Raw genomic sequence first — 19,770 nt, 5'->3', positions numbered from 1 at the left:
ATCTCATATATTGGTCTTATCTGGTACTGAGCACAAAAATCTCTAGAAATTCTGTAAACTTTAAGAGAGCATGGGGGAATGTAGGCATAGAATAAGGGAACACCAGAGAGTTGTCTGTCCTCAGAAAGCTTGCAGTGTGAAGATCTAAACACAACATTATTGGGATGGGGAAAGCCAGGAGATCATGGGACTTGAATAACACAGGAAGAGGATACAGTTGCCTCCCACCCTAAAGTCCCAAAGCCTGGTTGGTACTCAAAACCATAGACCCTCTGGGAGCCTATGGGCTTTCAGGAGAAGAGAAAAGAAAGGAGCAGTCTAGTCTCCGAGAGGGGGAGGTGGTAAAATATAGTCTGTAAGTACCTCTGATAGGCAGTGAGGTCCTCCCATATCCTTAGAGTCCTCAGCCTTAAACAGTGAAGTGATCAATTGGCTCCTCTCGAAATCCTGAGCCTGATTCAACAGGATTCAGTCCCAGCCCTTTCCAACCCTATCGTTGTCCTTCAGCCTATGAGGGCTTGCTTTCTTCTTCCAAACCTGCCATAACTCCAGTCATCTGCCTCGCAAAAGAGACTTTTAGAAGCAATCATTTATTGGGGGAGATTTATTAATGCTCCTTGGTCTATTGGCTAATATCCAGTAGACATGAGACTGTTGATGAGAAGGTAAACATGCCAACTACAGAGGCTTTGAATAGCACCCAAAAACAAAGGCCTGGCTTCAGGAAGGACACCCCTCGGCGTGCTCTCTTCCTTGAGGGCTGGGTCAGGTCTCCACTGCACAGCCATCAAGGGCCCTCAGTAGCTGGCATTCAAAATTGTCCCCTGTGTCAGCAGTTCCAGTGTGCCTCCCAGTGACCCATTTGCACACTTCCTGTAGCAAAAGGATGTTATCTAGAAAGTGTCATAGTCAGTAGGTAAAAGCGTTTGCCGTATAAAGTGCGATTCCCAGAACCTATGTAACAATCTAGGCTCGGGAACCAGTGCTGGAGAGACTGATGGGGGCTCAGGGGCCAGGTCGCCTATTTCCCTGGTCGAGTTCCTGGCCAAAGAAAGACCTCGTCTCAAAAGCCAAGGTGGACAGTGTCTGAGAGTCAACACCTGAGGTTGGCTTTTGGCGTTTGCCTGCATGTGCACACACATACAAGGGGGGAGGGGTGCAACACCAAATTATTCCCCCCCCCCCAGTGTTTTAGAGTCACTATTGCTGTGATGAAACATCAGGACTAAAACAATTTGGGGAGGAAAGGGTTTATTGGGTTTACACTTCCATATTGCTGTTCATCATCAAAGGAGGTCAAAACAGAAACAGGCAAGGATGCAGGAGATGATGCAGAGGCATGGAGGGGTACTGAGTTCTGGCTTGTTCCCCATGGCTTCCTCAGCCTGCTTTCTAATAGTACCCAGGGCCACCAGCCCAGGGATGGCTCCATCCACCCTGGGCTGGACCCTCCCTCATCAATCACCGATTAAGAAAATGTCCTGCAGGCTTGCCTACAGCCCCATCTTAATCTAAGTTCCCTTCTCTCTGATGACTTTAGCTGGTGTCATGTTGGCATGAAACTAGTCAGCACACTCAGTTTAGGGAACCTGGAAGGGAACTGAATGATCTGAGGACCACAGTGGGGCCAATAAGCAGTTTCTGTGATGCCACACTCTCCTGATTGAGGTGCTTAGAGAGAAATAGATTCAATGGAGAATATTAGAGGGGCAGGCAAGATGGCTCAGCAGTTAAGAGTGGCTACTGCTCTTGAGAACCAGAGCTCTGTTCCTGGCACGTGCGTCAGGCAGCTGTGGGCTCCAGCTTTTTTGAATGTCAAGGACACCTGCACACATGTGCACACACACACACACACACACACACAGACAGGCATTCACAGATTTTTATTATGTATGAATGTTTTGCCTGCATGAACATTTGTATGTCAGGTTCATGTCTGCTGCCCAAGGAGACTAGAAGGAGAAGTCGGTTCCCATGGGACTGGAGTAGGAACAAGTGTGAGCTGTCACGTGGGTGCAGGGAACCAAACCTGGTTCTCAGAAAGAACAAGTGCTTTTAACCATTGAGCTCTCTCCAACCCCTGAATATAATTTTTAAAAAGTAAATAAATGTTTTTTAAAAGAACGAATCTACTTATTATATCTCTCCATCAAGATGTTAACCAGAAGCAAAAATTAGGGAGGAATCCAAAACCTCATCTTGTGGGGAGAAGCCCCACAATTTCTCCCATAACTGAATCAGGGGAGTCTGGCTCTCAGTCTGCGCAGAAGTGGCCTCTAAGTTCATGAACACTTGACCCAGGACAGTGGTAGCCATCTTAACTGTCTTCTTCCTCTTGCCTGACAGCTGAGCTCTGTAGAAGCTGGAGGAGCCACGGCCTTTATCTATGGCAACTTCAGTGTGCCCGTGGTTAAGGTAAGCAGGCCTGGCCCTAGAAGATGGGGTTGTGCTGCGCTCTAACGGGGCAGCACACACACCCTCTCCCTCATGCCTGGGGAGACAGATACAAAGCCGATCTTTCTTGAATCCCATTCGTGTCAAAACACGTTCCCGTGGTCTTACGGGTTGTTTTATTTCCATGCCAGTGCCTCCGAGCAAGGCCCCAGGCTCGATCTAGTCAATTGGCCTCGGTTAAGAGAACACAGGCTAGGGGACCAGGACATGGGTGGGGCCTTCAGTCCTGACTTTGCTTCTTAGTTGCATGACTTCATGGTCCCAGTGAGTAGAGGACCGTGGCGCACTTGCGGCCAGCGATGTATGTGGATATCTTTTTCTACCCTGTGGGCCTCGGGCATCCGTCTGGGGATCCATCGTCAGGGATCCTCTGCCCTGTGCTCACCCGGCTTCCAGCACTTAGCATATCCTCCTGCCTTTCATATCCGGAATTGGGGCTGACTTCCCTGTGGCCCCGGCGGCTTGTTTTCAGAACGCTGCACTGTTTTGGTGGAACCTGCGCAGGAGCGGAGAGGGGGATGGTGACACACTTCATGCTGGCTGTCCCGTGCTGGTGGGAGACAAGTGGGGTAAGGCCTGTCTTTTGGGGTGAGAGGATGGGGTGAGGGGGCATAGAAAAGTGAAATGGGAGTGGGTGGAGACCGGCAGAGTCTCACTTCCGAAAGCTTCGTGGTACTGCTGAGGACAAGTCACGTGGACAGATTGGACTCAGAGGCCCAGCAGACTGGAGCTTGTGCAGAGCAGGCGGCCTGTGGCCTGCGCCAACGCAAGTGTGGCAAAGGTCTGAGCACAGAGGTGAGGAGCTGGAACCAGAGTTCCTCCCCTCCCACTGCATCAAGGCAAATGCCATTTAGCTCTGACCTAAGAGAGTGGTTAGACAAGAAGTCAGACCGGCAGAGGACGGGTAGACTTGGTCCTGGTGTGTGTCCAAAAGCAACTCACTCTGAAGCTAGAAAGGCAAGAGGAAAGCAGCCGTCATGTTGATGGGGACACCAGGAGAAGCAAACCGATTCTTCTCTGTTACCCAGTGGTGGTTTCAGTTGCAGTGAATTCCTGAGTTCCAGGAATGTGAAGCCCGGCTCTCCGTTAGCAAGAGCTGCCGGGGCTCTCTGGAGGCCTCTGTACTTCCTGTGCCAGAGGCAGAGATTGTGCACTTGTGCACACACAGTTGGGCAGGACTAGACTAGACAAAGGAACAACACTTCAGGTCCCACATAGAAAATATAATCTTTTCAAATAAACCCGATGCCCTATTTACTAGCCACAGGCTTTTAGACTGTGCCCCTATGCCCTGTGAGCCAGCGCGCGGGCGGCCCTGCGGCCATTTCCTCGCTGAGCCCCCCTCCCTCCCTGATCTCCAGTGGCCAACAAGTGGATACATGAGTACGGACAGGAATTCCGAAGACCCTGCAGCACCGACCCTGAGGCCTGAAACAGTGGCCGCGTGTCAGAGAAGCCAAGAGCTAAGGCCGTGGCAGAGGGGAGCAGGCCCTCCTGAAGGAAGGCCTCCAGCAGGGCTGCTGCCTCGTGAGCCAAGGCTAGCTCTTTACCAGGAACCACCCTCCCAATCCTGAATTTGCATCTGTTTCTACTCCAGCTGTGAGACTTAGAATGAGGCCATGCAGAAGAGGCCAGAGGGGACGCTCGGGCTCAACATCCTTGGGAATAAAAGAAATGAGCTCAGTATTGAAGAAGCTCATTGTTTCGAATGTACAAATGCCTGGGTTCAGTTCACTAACACTGAACATACACCCACACACATATGCCACATATACCCATACACACAAACACATACACATATGCCCACATATACCCATACACACAGATATGCATACACACAACACACACACACACACACAGCAAACAATATATGGGTTGATTTCTGCTGCTGCCCCAGAAGGAAAGTCTAACTCATGGGTCTCCATTCCCGTCACCAATGGTTATATCATGTGATGACTTTTTTTTTAAGTGGAAAACAACTTTTGTGATGTTTTTATTGTCATTAAAATGTTTTAAAATCATCTCTCCTAACAGTAAATATTCTTTCATGAGTTAAGGGAGAAAAACCAAAGTAGTGCTGGATTTATGTTCCTGTGCCCCAGCCCCCACTCCCTGTTTGGTCACCTTATTCTAGACTTGCTGACATCGTTCCTCAGAGTCTCCCACCTCTGAGACCTCCCCATTTGCTGTCCCTCCAGGTCCTCAGAGGAGATTCTCCTCTTTCCCCACAAGGTCCCTTTAGAGAGGGACCCCGAGCACCTCCTCCTAACTCTGTTGGAGTCACTGTACTTCCTTGCTAAGGCTCCTGTGAACTGAGCAGACTTCATTCCTTTGCCAATCTGGGCCGCATGCTCTCCTCCTGGCCCCCTGTTCTATTGAAGCCTCAGTTAGAGCAACATCTTGATGCAGCTCCACATGTGGCAGGGTGCTTGGCTGAACTCTGAATCCCCACAGGGGCTGGTTTGAAACAGGCAGGAAAAAGTAGAAGTTTTATAGGAGAAGCCTGAGGGGTCCTTCCTGCCGAATGAGCAGCAGTAGATGGTGGTGTTTGTTTGTGCCAAGCGGACATTGAGGCTGCTTGGCTTGGGTTCCACCTCCCCCCATCCCGTGACCTGGTGTACTTTGCTTCGAAGAAGCCACCAATGAAGGGAGTGGGCAGTTAGACTCTGTTCTGCAATCTGTCCCCTTCCTTCTCCAGTGCTCCGCTATCCTAACTCCACATGTTTCAGAGCCCTCTTAGCTCCAGCGGAGACTCTGATGTTCTGATGCTCTGCCTCATTGAACATGTCCTGTATTGATGCCAAGTGTGCCAAGATTCCAGAGGTCTTACCAAAAGACTGCCGCCTAAGCATCCTGCCCCTGCTGAAAGAAAGCTGGTGCTGACAGTGAGACCGCCTATTCTCTAAGCACAGGTTTCTCAGAGTTAGTCTAGACTGAGCAAACCATAGCAATGGTACCTCAGAACAGCTTACTCGGATGGTTCTACACCATGGGCCAGTGAGATGGCTTAGCATCTGTGTGCTCTCTGTGCGATTCTGACAACCTCGGCCGCCTGCCTAGTAAGTGGCTGCTCTGAGCAACAAGAGCGACTTCTGTCAGCAGGCCTGTCTCAGTTACTGTTCTATTGCTGTGTTAAGACACCATGGCTGAGGTGACTTACAGAAGAAACTTTATCTGGGGCTGTTGAGTTCATGACCATCACGATGAGGAGCATGTCAGAAGGCAGGTATGACACCGTAGCAGCAGCTGAGGGTTCACATCTTAAGACTCAACCATGAGGCAGACAGAGAAACTTAGAATGGCACAAATGTTTTGAAACCTCTAGCCAGCCCTCAGAGACACACCTCCTTCAACAAGGCCACGCCTCCTCATCTTTACCAAACAGTTCCACCAACTGGGAACCAAGCATATAAGCCTGTGGGGGCCATTCTCATCCAAACCACCATAAGGCCTGTCTTCTGTACAGTCATTCCTGCCCATCTCTCAGGTCTGGCTGTGAGTTGTCAGGTGAATGCTGGACTTGGAGTTGAAGCCTGATCCAGGGCATGCAGCTGTGCAGCCTCTGGCAAATCACTTCCGGGTCAGAGCTGTTTTCTCACCTGCCTGAGTCATTGCCAAACTTCCTGCTTTCCTGTTCCTCAGAGGTGTGGAGTCTTCCAGATTTTAAGTGGTGTCTGTTATTCTATATTTTGGTTCTTTGGTTCCTTAGTCCTCAGAAGGTGGCATCTCCACTCCTTACTAGGAAACCCCTTTCCTAACCCCAGTTAATGGCTTTGGTCACTTACCTTGGGAGATGCCAGCTAGTTGGCTAGTCTCAGGCTCCAATGTTCTGCCTGGCTACAGGCTGGGGTTTTCTAGCAAACTGAGGAGAGAGGAAAGCAGCTTAAGGAATAAGGAAGGGCTCCTCGGGACTTGGCATAATTTGCTGAGCCCTGGACCCAGGCTATAGCATACTAGACTCTGTCAGCTGATGCAGTAGCTGGCTGGACAAGGCTGTGGTTGCTCCAAGTCTACAAGTACATGTAAATACAAGGGAAGAGGGGAGGCCCTGGGCTTCCTCTGCTGTTGTTGTAGATGTGTGTGCGTGTGTGTGTGTGTGCATGTATATATGTGTGTTTTACTTCTTGAGACAAGGTTTCTCTGTGTGGCTCTGGCTGGGACTCACTCTGTAGACCATGCTGGCCTCAAACACAGAGACTCACCTGCCTCTGTCTCCAGAATGCTGGGATTAAAGGCGTGCACCACCACCATGTAGCTATCTAAGGCTCTTAATGCTTTACTTTTTAATTTTCATTTTTAAATTTTTGTCTTTGTGTTATTATGTATTTATATTTATTTATTTAAGTTAGTATGTGCACATGCATATGGATGATTTCAGAAGTCACAAAAGGGCATCAAATCCCCTGGAGCTGGAGTTACGAGCACCCTAATGTGAATACTAGAAACTGAGTCCAGATTCTATGCAAGAGCAACCAGTGCTCTTAACCACGGACCATTTGCCCAGCCCTGTGTCTTCCCTCTTACTGCCTTGAACTCCAGACCTCCATTTATCAGCAGGCTTCTCAATCCAACATAATGGTCTCCTGACTTCCTGAATGCAATTAGCTCCATCCCCAAAAGACCAACCCAATCCCCTTCTCACATCTCTGCTACCCGGTCTAATTTGGCACTTCCTTTTTACCCAGACCACAGATGCCCTTTTCTTTAGAAATTATCATTTCTCCCATTCCTTTCCTCCTTCCAAACCCCCTTTTGCACGTGTGTGTGTGTGTGTGTGTGTGTATTTCTAAATATAACCTGCTCAGTCTTTATATTACTTGTATTTTTCAGGGCTGACTATTTAGTAATGGATAACCAGTTGGTGTGCTCCTTCCTGGAGGAGGTACTATGTCTCCTATTCTCAGTATACCTTAGTTGCCTGTGGTTGCCTCATGGCCTTCCCCCATTTACTTTGGCTTGTCTGATTTATGTCATCCTTGTTCAACTCAGGGTCAGGCAGTCATGATGGTGATACTTTACAGGTGACATTACTAGGAGACACAATCTCACAGCAAAGTCCCTGATTCTCTGGCTCTTACAACCCTGTCCCCTTCTGTGATGTTCCTTGGGTCCTTTTGTGCAAGGGTTATACTGTAGATACAGCCCCTGGGACTGGCTCCATAACTCTGCATTTTGATTGGTTGTGGTTTTCTGTAGTGGTCCCTGCTGCAGAGAGACGTTCCCTTGGTGAGGAGTGAAACTGCACTCTGTGTGGGCATAAGAATATATATGGTAACATAGTCAGGGATCGTGCTGCTTTAGTAAGATGCTGTGGCCAGGGAAGAGCCCCCAGGAGCCCCAGCAATGGTGGCTGGAGGTTCTCCTCCAACATTCATGACTTTCCTAGCCCTGGGTAATTGGCTACATCCCCAGTTCTGGGCATGGTTTTCCTCTTGTCTACTTAGAGAGCATTTGGATATGTGGGTCACTACTGTACCCTTAAGGTTATAGTGCCAAGCTGGTGTCTCATAGGCATCATAGCTGGGTAGGGCTGTTGGTTGCTTTGGAAGCTTCTATGGCACCTGGTACCGTCAGGGAGGGGGCATTCAGGTCAGTTCCAGCTCAGGGGTCTCTGGGCCTTGGTTCTGAAATGCATGGTGTCTGTAGCAATAAGCATTCTGGTAGCAACCAGAGGCAATAGTAATTGCCCGTATGTTCTGGGAGTCTCTTGGCCAACTCTGACCAGCAACTCAAGAGAGGGTTTCTCATGCCTGGTGCTGGGGTTGTGGTAGGTGGTCTACGGCTCTTGGAGGGAATGTTGTCAGTCCAGAAGTTCATTTAAACTATATATGCATATTTATAGAGACTTATGGTTAAGTGTATTTATATTAGTTATGGTTACTGTTGCTGTGATAAACCACAACCAAAGCAATTTGGGGAGGAAAGGGTTTATTCGGTTTACACTTCCTCATCACAGTTTATCATCCAAAGAAGTCCAGACAAGAACTCAAACAGGGCAGGAACCTAAAGGCAGAAGCTGATAGAGGGGACATGTGACACCACCCACAATGGGCTTAAGCCCATCAATCACTAATCAAGAAAATGTCCTACAGCTGGATCTTACACAGTGCCTCCAGTTTTCTCCTTTCATTTAATTCTTACTGTGTCAAGCTGACATAAAATTAGCCAAGTCAAATTATGTTTTTTCTTTTTCCCTTTTGCTTGCTTTGTACATGGTTAATTCCTTATGATTCTCTTGGATAATCTTACTTTTATTTTGGCCTACAGCTATCTCTTACTGACAGACATACCATAGACTGGGGTCCAGTGACCCTTCTATACAGGTTAGCAAAGTGGCTTTAATTTGGGAGGAAAAAAAGACAATTGTCTTATGCCTGATTTCTTATATGGATGCTGGACACGGTACAAGAAGGCATAGATGCCCAACTTAGTTGGGGCTGTGGGCAAGTCATTCCCCATCTCTAACTTCAGTCACCTACACTTGATGGCCACATACAACACACTCATTCCTAACGTGAAGTCCCCAACATGCACCCTTCTCAGCATCCATCCACCAGATACAGAGGTCTCATCTCTTTGGAGACTCTCCTCCTGCTCTTCTGGGCTGATGTTTCTCGGAGCAAAACAACTGCCATCTTCAGTTCAGCTCTGCTTGCTTGTAAATGATCCTCACAGTTGGGCTGATGTCCCACCGTGGGAAGAGGTAGGAAAGTCACTGGACCCTCACCTGGCACCATCATCTCAGTGAAGACTATCCAGGTTAGTTGCTTTGGGGTCACCCACACTCCTGTCAGTAATTCCTCACTCATGTCCTGTAAGTTAGCCCAATAAACTCTATAGTTCCCCTGGGAGAACTTTGGTAGAATTAAATTTTGGTTTATCACTGGGACCTTGTGGGGGTGTAAAAGCTGCATAGTCCCACTCCCAGATAACTTCTGCCAGGGTTCCTTTGTATTCCTTAGGAGGCTTCAGAATGCTGTAGAAACCAGCTGACTTTGAACCCGACACTTTTGAGCCATATAAATAAATATCTCCATACCCATGAAATGAATAGAACAGCGACTATCCTATAGGTTCTTCTGAGGTGAAGTAAATTTGATGGTGCTCAAATGCTTTACCTGGTGAACAAAACCAGTGATCATGCTGCCCCCTGCAGGCAATAGGGCATGCGGCTGAAGGGCAATCCCAAAAGATGGGCTGCAGAAATCATAGTATGCAGAAGGTGAGCCCCTCCCTTCTCTGCCAGGGTGCCTGTGGTCATAGTGAACATCTAATCTTCAGCTTCTCCAGCATGGCTGTACTTGGAAATGCAGATCACCAGACTACTTCTGACTCAACATGGAGTAAGGACAAAACCTGCATCAAAACTTCAGGTTTTGGCTCAGGGATCACTTTTGCCAGCCACAGAGCTTTGTTAGCTGACCTATCAATATATTTATATGTATTATAGGAGGACCTATAAATATCATTTATGGTCCTCCATGGCCAGCGGGGCAGGTGTCTCCTACAGTGTGCAGACAAGGAAACTAAAGCCCTTAAAGCAGGTGTGTAGACAGTAACCCTGGGGCAGGGGGCGGCAGCAGGAAATAAGCAAGGGTAAGGTAGTAACTGAGCTGAGAGATGAGATCCAAGTCAGGGAGTAGCTGGGGTGGGAAAGAAGGGCCTAAAGATGATGCAAGCTGCAGCAGCAAACCGGGTATGAGGGCGAAGGGAACTCTGTTGTAGTCCGCTTGTGCCTACCTCATACTGAGCTGGAACCACACACTCAAGATCAACTTTCACAGAGGTCAACATGAAGTCCCTTCTGTCCGTGGGAGAGACTTGTGGGACAGATGGGCACATACATCTAGAGCTCAGGAGATGTCTAGGGTTGTTGGTTGAGTGTTGGCATAGATGCCGTGAGTCAGGAAGACAGGGGCAGACCGTCCTCTTGGCCAGCTGAAGAAATGGGACGGGACTCCAGGCTTCCTGCTGTAGTAAAGACACCTGTCCACCTCAGGATCAGATCTGAGGAAGACACTGGTAGGCTGTGAGAAAGACTTCTCTCTCCCCTCCCTGATAATCCTCTACTAGCCAGTGGCTACAGACACTGACAGACTATGGAGAAAGGGGTTTCTGGGGTCTGGCGGCAGGCAACTAACTCTAATAAACTGCTCCTAGCCAGATCAGCAAAGTAAGGACAGCTCCTCAGACAAAGAAAGGTTGGGAGATATTTATTTTCTTTAAACAAGGTCATAAATAACAAAGAAACAAAGTGGGTCCCAGACTCTGGACCGTGCAGCAGGACAGGGGTAGGAAGTTGTTGGGTAAAAACGGAAGAGGGCTACATGTCACCTAGACAGTCACAGAAAGACGGGTTTCAGGAGGCTGCCCCACCCCCGCCTGTGAGCAGCAGCGGGAGGCTCCAGTGCTGTGCTGGGGCAGCTAGAGGAGGGCAGAGACTGGAGACACTAGTCCATGATGTTCTACACAGTGACATGGAAACCACAAGTGGGTCTAGAAGAGGCAAGCGGGCACTTGGCACACCTCCAGGGACCAACTATGAAAATGCTTGAATTCAATCATTAAAAACAATTCCCCAGAATTTAGCCTGTGGCTTTGTGCGTGGGCTGTGTTTAACCTGGGTTGCTCTGTGGCAGATGAGGGCTCATGAGGCCCTTGGAGCAGCCTGGCCTCAGCCCAGGACAGGTGCCCAGACATGTGGGAGTGGGACAGTGGGCTCACCCAGACGGGAAGCCATGTGCTTGGACTGGCTGGACCTGGCTTGCAGGCTGGTTTCTTGGGAAACTTGCTATCCACTACCTCTCCCTGAATCCTGGTTACTCTGGATCTTCCAGACTTGGAACAGTTAAGACTGGGATAAAGGTACCTGACTGGTGTTTTATTTGAGAGGGAAAAATAAGGGCCAGTGTGTGCATTGCCCATCCCATGAGGTAGGGCAGGACCATGCCAAGAACATCCTCAAGGGATGGAGATCCCTGAGCCTGGGGGTACATTGCCAGATGCCAGGAATAGGGCCAGGGAGCAGCTCTGGAGGCTTCGTCCTAGGCAAGGCAGGGAGCACAGGAGAGGAGAGGAAGAGCTGGACCCCAGACTGCATAGGCCACTGTTGGACAAGGGCCCTGGAGAACAATGCTTTCAACGGGTACACAGGAAAGGGTTTGTACATCTGGGGATGCCCTCTACAGGAGCCGCTGTCACATGGCTGGGCGGGATGGTGAAGAGACAGCGGCATCACAGTGGCCTCTGGTGCGATGTATTTACAACAGAGCTCAATGTAGAGGGAGGAGTAGACAGCAGGTCGCTAACAGCCGGGAAACACACTGTTAAGGGCAGAAAGGAGAACTGTTACAAATCTAACCACCACAAGCCTTTTTCCAGCTTACTCCTTTCCCTAGAGCCCTCCCTAATGACCACCAATGTCCCATCTCCTCACAGCCCCACATAAGGCTAGACAGGGATGCTCCCTAAGACACCAAATGGTTAGGAGCCCCCAAACACTTAATATTTTTATTATTGATCCCCAGAGTCCACAGATGCTCAGTTATCAGACAGGAATGGCAGCAGGAACCACCAGTTTCCCAGCTCACTGTACCAGATCCCCGTCAGGTCTGATGCCCACCATTCCTGTCACTGCCATTTCCCACAGCCTAGCAATCAGTTGTCTAAGGCAAAAGGCATTTCTTCTTCAAACTTTCTGTGGCAAGTTTCCCCTAAAGCCTCACCAAACTCTGAGAAGAGGCCACAGGAGTGGCACCTCATGTGACACCTGGGCTGAGAAGCAAGAGCTTCCTCCAGGGCAGAACAAATGCCTGTGAGGTGGGCTAGAACCCCTCATGTGCATCAGCATGTCTCTCCTTCCTCAACATAAAGCCCAACTTGTCTCCCCAGCATGAGAGCTTTCTGGGATGAGGGCTTGCTCACTCTCCCTCTAGGTAAGCCACTGTTTCGCTTTTGCCTCCCTTGATAAATTGTACCATCTGGAAACGATTCTGGTTGGCAGAATTATGTTTAGGTGTTCCTGGAAGATAGTGGACAGAGGACAAGGTGTCGGTATGGCACAGACGACATCCTGTAACCACAACAAAGAACCATCTCCCTACAGGTGAGCAGTGTGGGGGTTGGAATCCCTGACCTACACCTCGATACAACCTCCATGGCTCTGCTCAGCAGAGGCAGAACATACATTTCTGCCAAAGGCTGATTCCCATTCCAGCCTCCTCAGAGAGCAGACACCTCACTGCAGGAGACAAGATATGACTCAATCACAGCTCAACAAGATCCCACTGGACCAGAGTCCAACCAAGAAAACATACCAGTTTGTTGACTTAGACCAGGCAAGGCTAAGGCGGAGATATTCACACCCCACCTCCCCAAGAATCTTGAGTTTTGAGGTGGGCCAGCCAGCTAGACTCATATACGTGTGCACACTCACCACTGGAATCCTCCGATGGGCTCTGCAAACCTGTGCCGGATCAGGAAAGTGGCAACAGCTTCAGCTACCTGGAAAAGAAGAGGCATTTCAGGCCCTGTAAAGACAGGCGCTGGGGCTCAGCAGTGGAAGCCCTGTGGGCTTCTGCTGGAAGTTCTGTGAGGCGGAGTGGTGTCCTCCTGCGTGGACAGAGTACTGTGTGGGTAGTCCTGTGGGTGGCTTAAGAGCAAAAGGATCTGAACTAGGGACTCCTCGTAAGGATGGCTCCAGACAGCTGAAGAGGAGCAAGGACCTTTTGGTGACTGTACGCAGGAGTTGCAGAGGGCAAGTGAGCTTTCTGGAGAGGCACGGCCTCAGGAACATCATCCCTGATTGCTTCTTGCTGCTGCTGTGCCTTCTCCTGTGTGTCATGCTGTAGTCCTCATTTTTGTGACATGGTGTGATTGGGCAAAGAAAGATGCCTTCTGCCTATAGTCTGTTATGGTTGACTCCTGGGTACCAGCTCACTCTATCGGGAAAATTACCTGCAGATCAACATGAACATGCATGAAATTATGATTTTTACATGAATTGATAACTTTATAATTCCTGGTAATGATTTTACATAATTCCTGATTTGATTCAAATAATTTTAAGAAGTTAAGACAGTTGATAGAAATTTTAAAGTTAAAATAAAACAATAGAATGTGCTTTCCTCCTGCAAAATAGTAAAGGCTGCACAGTTAGAAATGGACTTCAGTGAGCTTTCATGCATTACAGGCACATAAACTGCACTAGGATGAAAAAGAGGCTTGGAATAAATTAAAGATCAAGGAAACATTCATTCTAGGTTAGGTCTAGGAATGAGGCCCCTGGTTTCTGTGCACCAGGAAGTGAGGTCATGAACAAGGAATGGGTAGAGGGCCTGTTTTTCGGTGAAAACTGTTAACCTATGACATAAACTATTGCTTTGGACTTATAATGGTAGGAAAAAAGATGGATAAAAGTAGTTAGGTACAAGTTTTAACAGGAAAACATGTAATCAACAATCCTATTGTAACAACCCCCTTGTGTGGGGGGCAAGAGAACTGGTAAGGCTGGCTGAGCCCAAACCCTGTGAAACTCAGAATTAAGTACACTAGGCATGGGGCCAGCTCCTTCCAAACTCCACCTGCTCTGGAACATGTAACCATGACACCACACTGAGAAGATCACAGCAATCAGTGTCCTAGCATAAAAACCTGGCATTCTCCTTACTAAAGTGGTATCTAGATAGTCCCTGAGTGTTCAGCCAATGAGCTTCCCTTCCTGGGCATTCCTTCCCACAAATGGTACTTAATCCCTGGTTCACCCTGAGTAAGGCGCATGCATTTACATTTGCCATCAAATAAAGCAGTTTGGATAAGCAAGGACAGTCTCTTTATCAAGGATCACTGTGCGGAGGAGGCTTTCCTCATAAAGAGCAGAGCTTAAATCTAGGGCCTTGTCTCTCCCAGCCCCTGTGTACTCTCAGCACTCAAACTGGATTCTGCCTTGTCCTAGACTTTGCATTCCCCTTCCTGCCTGGCGAGTGGATCCCCTGAAGGGAAATGCAGACTGGGAATCCCTGTACAAAATAGGATTTGGAAGCACAGAGATCACTCAGACACGGCTGTTTCCCACCCAGGGACACATGGACTGAGGACCCCCATTAGGGACTGAATTCTGCCGCCCAGGGACACATGGACTGAGGACCCCCATTAGGGACTGAATTCTGCTGCCCAGGGACACATGGACTGAGGACCCCCATTAGCGGCTGAATTCTGCTGCCCAGGGACACATGGACTGAGGACTCCCATTAGGGACTGAATTCTGCTGCCCAGGGACACATGGACTGAGGACCCCCATTAGGGACTGAATTCTGCTGCCCAGGGACACATGGACTGAGGACCCCCATTAGCGGCTGAATTCTGCTGCCCCGAGCAGTGTGCAGGCGTTCCTGGCACCCCAGCAGCAAGGCAGAAACACAGCCTGACACCTGAACAACAATTTTATCTGCTTTTGAATGAGGTTAATTTTTCTTTTTACACTGAGAACTTCGACTTGGGGTTAAAAAAAAACTAAGAAAAAAATAAAGCTGTTAGAGCTTGCATATTAGAGCTTTGTTCTACCCACCAACTGTTTGTGTTTGTGTGTGTGTGTGTGTGTGTAAAATGGTTAGAACATCGCTGAAGCTTTCCTCTATCCACCAAATGTGTATGTGTATATATGTAAGGTGGCATGTATGAAGTTGTTGAACCTTGCTTACTGGAGCCTGCTTTGCTTCATCCACTAAATTTGTGTGTGTTGAGTGTATGAATTTTCTGTTTCTTTCTCATAGTTCCCAAAGAATTTAAAGAGTTTAGAGTTTCTCACTGGTCAGAGTACTGGCCCCAGATGATGAAGTTTTGCTCCCGCCTGCACTACCATAGATGGCCCTATGTACTTCCTGCTGCAACCAGCAGAGGCCTCCATCAGTTGCTATCAGCACCGGCCACAATCGCAGACTCCATCCACACTTAGCACTCCTCGGTGCCCTCGGCAACATTTTACTTCCAGAAAGATTGCAAGCACCTTCTTCTCACAAGCTCTACTAATCTGAGTGTAAATGGAATTTAGGGTGCAGTTGGCTATAGGGGTAGCAAAGAAGATCTTAGCCACAGGGCTCTGGGATGAACCAGAAGGTACCAGCAGCTCTTCAGCACAGACATACAAAGTCAAGACCACAGGCTCGCACCAGGAAGGGGCTTGCAGAGCTAGCAGGTTAGAGATAAAGCCCACGACACAGGCTTACCCTACTTTCTGTGGAACCCACATTCTCCCCAGTCACCAGGCACCAGACTTACCTTGTCAGGGGCGTCCTCGTGGACTGCATGGCCACACTGGGGTAAGACCTGCATCTGGAACTTCCCTGGAGAGAAACAAGCAGGCAACCTCAGGGACAAAAAGCCATCACAGGTCACTGGGCATCCCAGGAAGACCCTCCCCAGGACAGTCTGACGAGGGTAACTGGACCCTTGTTCCTCTCTCTTCACAGTTCACTTTTGCCTCTCTACTTTCCTTCCTACTTGGTGTAAATTTACTTTGGGCAGAAAACTCAGCCTCTGTGCTCACAGGATTCAGTCCAGTGGGAGAGTAAAACAACACTAATGTTGATGTGTTCCCAAGGTGAAAACAGTCACGTAGACTGTGAATAGAATATAGACACATAGACATAGAATGTGGCAAAGGGTTTTGATGAGCCAGCAGGCATCCAAGCAGGCTTCTTGCACAGACAGGAGAGATGGCTTGAAATGGCAGTTATCCATGGAAATAAAGGAAGCCTGTCATGGTGCTGATGTGAGTGGCTAGCAATGGGTCTGCACTGGAAAAGCAGGGGCCCCATGTGAAGTTCTGTAAGCTATGTTAAGAATATTGAAATGGATTATTACAAAAGACAACAGATAAGTATTTAACAATGTGTCAGGCACCATAAGATGCGCTTTCTCACTCTGTCTTACAGAACACTGCAAGCTTACAACTTACAGTAATTTTGGGGTCAGGGCTATCTGGGATTGACACTAGGGCCCCAAGAATGGTACTCAACACTCCCAGTAAATTAATCTCTGAATCCTAATATGACAATTAGTAAAAGTGGACAACTGGAGCTTTCCTAGCGTGTATTGGTCCAAGGGTTTGGTATAAGAGCTGAGGCTTGCCTGGCACCCAAGGACTATAGTTAAATGGGGTGGGCAAGTGTGCCCAGGTCTCTGTGGCACCAATGCAGGCACAGCAGCAGTTCTCTCCTGCAACAGTGGTCGGTGTCCCCAGAGCACTATTCCACCCACTGTTAAAACAGACTCTACAGTCACACAGGGTAAGGACTGATTAGGGCAATGTCCTGTCCAAGGCTGTCGTTAGTGAAGGAACTGAGCCCAAACCATTTACTGAGCATATTAATGGCCTCCTCCTGCACAAGGCCGCCTCTCCTTCAGTTCTCTTACATTACTAACTCACATGATTCTCACATAGAGCAAAGAATGGGTCCTGCTACATCCCCTGCTGCATGGCCCTCACATCTGCACTCTTGTGTGGTGCTCACACCCACCACACCTCTAAGGCTAGCATTAATGCTCCCGTGTTACATGCCAACAGCATTCCAGCTGACAGAGATGACTAGGAAGCATCATCTAAAACTCACCACCACTCTGAAGCTCTCTCTTCTCCCTCCTCACCATGTTTTCTTCTAACAGACTTTATTCCCTTTGGTACCTATATATTTTTCTTTCTTAAACGCTGAACATAAAAAAAACTCAGAAAATTATGTCTCTTCCCAGTGTTAGACACCTATGTAAAACTTAATAATAATTTCCAGATCACTTCATTTTAATCCTTCCATCATGAATTACAGCTGATATAACTCTCATTTTTAGTTGGGGGGAAAAAAGACAATCACTCTTCGAAAAAGGGAAGATATCTTGGGAGGCAGAGGCAGGTGGATTTCTGAGTTTGAGGCCAGCCTGGTCTACAAAGTGAGTTCTAGGACAGTCAGGGCTACAGAGAAACCCTGTTCTGGGTAGGGACAAAACAAAACAAAACAACAACAACCCTCCAAACAAAACAAAACAAAGGAAGGGAAGAACCGACCCACAATCACCTGGGGCTGGAGAGGAGGCCGCCCACTAGGACTGGACTCTAATGCCCATGCTCTCTCCACTGTACATCCCCATCTCAGGTCGGTTCTCCTATGACTGCCAATATCCTTGCCCTCAGAAAAGGATCCATGGGCACAATTTCTGGATGACTTACCCTGCATCTGGCCTATGGTCAGATCTTTATCCAATCTATCAACACCTAGAAAAAACAGGAGAATCTGTGAGTAGCTGCCTAGAGAAGGCCTTGTGAAATAGGCTTCTCTAGGACTAAGCAAACACTGCCACAGAACCACAGAGATCACTCACTCTCAATCAGACAGACACAATTTTCTGACTCCTATATTCTCAACAGATAAAAACTTTTGCGTTGAGATTTCTGGGTAATCATGTTCATTTTTTAAAGATTATTTATATTGTGTGAGTATTTTGCCTAAATGTACATATGAGTACCATGTATGCACCTGGCAGGTGTGGAGGGCAGAGAAGACTGTTCATACTGGAGTTACAGATGACTGTGAGCTACCATAGGGAGGGGAGCTGAATTCAGACTCTCTGTGCGGCCCACCTGTACTCATTCACAGACGTTCACAGAAACAGCATTTTACTGTCTAGATTCTCAGTGTTCAGAGTGCTCTAGGAGTCAGGTTCAGTCCGGTACCCAGGGCAGGTGAACATGCAGCACTGAGGGTGTTTACTCCTGTTAGGGTTACGCCTGCAGAGGGGTTGGTTAGAAGGGGGTTTCTCCACTTTAGAAGTCACTACCCACTTGGTCAATAGTAACAGTTCTGATGAGATCACATCTTGATGATGGTATACTCACACTTCTATGGACTGACTGTGTCCAACAATTCATGGGGAAACCCACACTCCCCAGTGTATCTGAAGATGGGCTCTACAAAAGGTAAAATGAGGTCATACAGGTGGGGGGTCTCTGACACAATAAGATTGTTGTCCTTGTAAAAGAGCCCAGAAAACTGTCTTGCTTTCACTTTGCCATTTGAAAGCACAGGAGTTCTGTGAACCAGAAGAACTCTGAGAACTTAATCTGACCCATACTCTGATCTTACACTTTCAGCCCCAGACTGTGAGAAAAATAAGGTTCAGTTCTTTAAGCCACCCAATCTATTTGATTATTTCAAATATTTGATTATTTTAACCAAAGAAACACACACACACATGTACAGGAACACACACACACACACACACACACACAGACACACACACACACACATACACACACACACACACACACACACACACACACACACACACACGCCCCACTTACCTGCCAAGAGCAGCAGCTTTGGAATAGGACAGCTGAGAAAGAGATTGGATAAGCCCCGGAACCAGCCGTCCCAGTACTTCTCTGTTTTCGCTAGCTCAATCCTCCAGGTGTACGGATGATCCTTCTTGGTCTGTAGGAATGACAGCAAGGTGAGTGTGAGGGCGAGCCCTGGGGGAGCAGGACAGAGACCAGGTCTGTCATGAGGAAGGGGAACCAGCACTGTTGAGAACCCATTAAAGCCCAGATAGCTAGGTGTACATTTACCCCTAAGGCCAGCACTGCAAGCTGCTATAACTTGTTAACAGGATAACCTGGAGCTTTCTTTTTCACTCCTGTTTGCTTTCCAGCTCACGCAAGCCTCTTGCCTCAGTCTCCCAAATGGCCAGTACTACAAAGTCCAACATAATCATTGGTAGGTTTTGGTAAATTTAGGAAGCAATAATTATTGAGCCAAGATGGAACGTTTCCTTCAGTGAGTAAAAAAGACAAATCAGCAAAAGATCCATACAAAGAGCACAATGTAGTAAAACAAAAGAACTCTCCCCCTGACCCCCACAAAAATCAACCCAAGTGAAAGAAAAAGCAGAGATTAGTTCAAGTTCAGATTACCATCAGAGAAAAGTGGCAGACATCTGGGGGAAAAAAAAAATCATTTGTGAGTACAGTGCTGTTTTCTCATTTTCAGGTTGATGGCAATGACCAGGAACAGCTATTCTAGTAAGGTGACATGACAAATATGTCTGCCTTCTCCTGACAAATGGGTGGTGAACGGCGCACTGTGTGCTATCAAATATTAGGTGAACTAGCTGGGCTGTGGTGGTGTTGCTTTCAATCCCAGCATTTGGGAGGTAGATACAGGCAGATCAGAGTTCAAGGCCAGCCTAGTTTACAAAGCAAGTTTCAGGACAGCCAGGGCTACACAGAGAAACCCTGTCTTGAGAAAAAACAAAAAACAAACCAACAAAAAA

General features: G+C 48.1%; 2 protein-coding genes across 2 annotated transcripts in view; one reads left to right on the top strand and one right to left on the bottom strand.

Annotated features, from left to right (window-relative positions):
* The window catches only part of P4HA3 (prolyl 4-hydroxylase subunit alpha 3), a gene marked incomplete at its 5' end in the record, with an annotated part of 33,121 nt that extends 29,116 nt beyond the window's left edge, over window positions 1–4,005 (top strand). The window contains 3 exons of the mRNA XM_080912704.1: window positions 2,347–2,415; window positions 2,927–3,023; window positions 3,816–4,005. Of these exons, the coding sequence (XP_080768830.1) occupies window positions 2,347–2,415; window positions 2,927–3,023; window positions 3,816–3,886 (237 nt within the window). The 3' untranslated portion in view covers window positions 3,887–4,005. The remainder of the gene's footprint in view (window positions 1–2,346; window positions 2,416–2,926; window positions 3,024–3,815) is intronic.
* Window positions 4,006–10,651: 6,646 nt separating this feature from the next.
* Window positions 10,652–19,770, bottom strand: part of PPME1 (protein phosphatase methylesterase 1) — a 45,007-nt gene continuing 35,888 nt past the window's right edge. The window contains exons 10-14 of the mRNA XM_080911631.1: window positions 18,803–18,932; window positions 17,672–17,716; window positions 15,730–15,794; window positions 12,890–12,957; window positions 10,652–11,777 (exon numbers count right to left, since the gene is read on the bottom strand). Coding sequence (XP_080767757.1) covers window positions 11,759–11,777; window positions 12,890–12,957; window positions 15,730–15,794; window positions 17,672–17,716; window positions 18,803–18,932 — 327 coding nt within the window. The 3' untranslated portion in view covers window positions 10,652–11,758. The remainder of the gene's footprint in view (window positions 11,778–12,889; window positions 12,958–15,729; window positions 15,795–17,671; window positions 17,717–18,802; window positions 18,933–19,770) is intronic.

This window comes from Micromys minutus (assembly GCF_963924665.1).
Source record: "Micromys minutus genome assembly, chromosome: 2".
In the NCBI taxonomy this organism is placed as follows: domain Eukaryota; kingdom Metazoa; phylum Chordata; class Mammalia; order Rodentia; family Muridae; genus Micromys; species Micromys minutus.
Note: the sequence above shows the minus strand (reverse complement) of the source record. Positions and strands in the feature narration are given on the sequence as shown.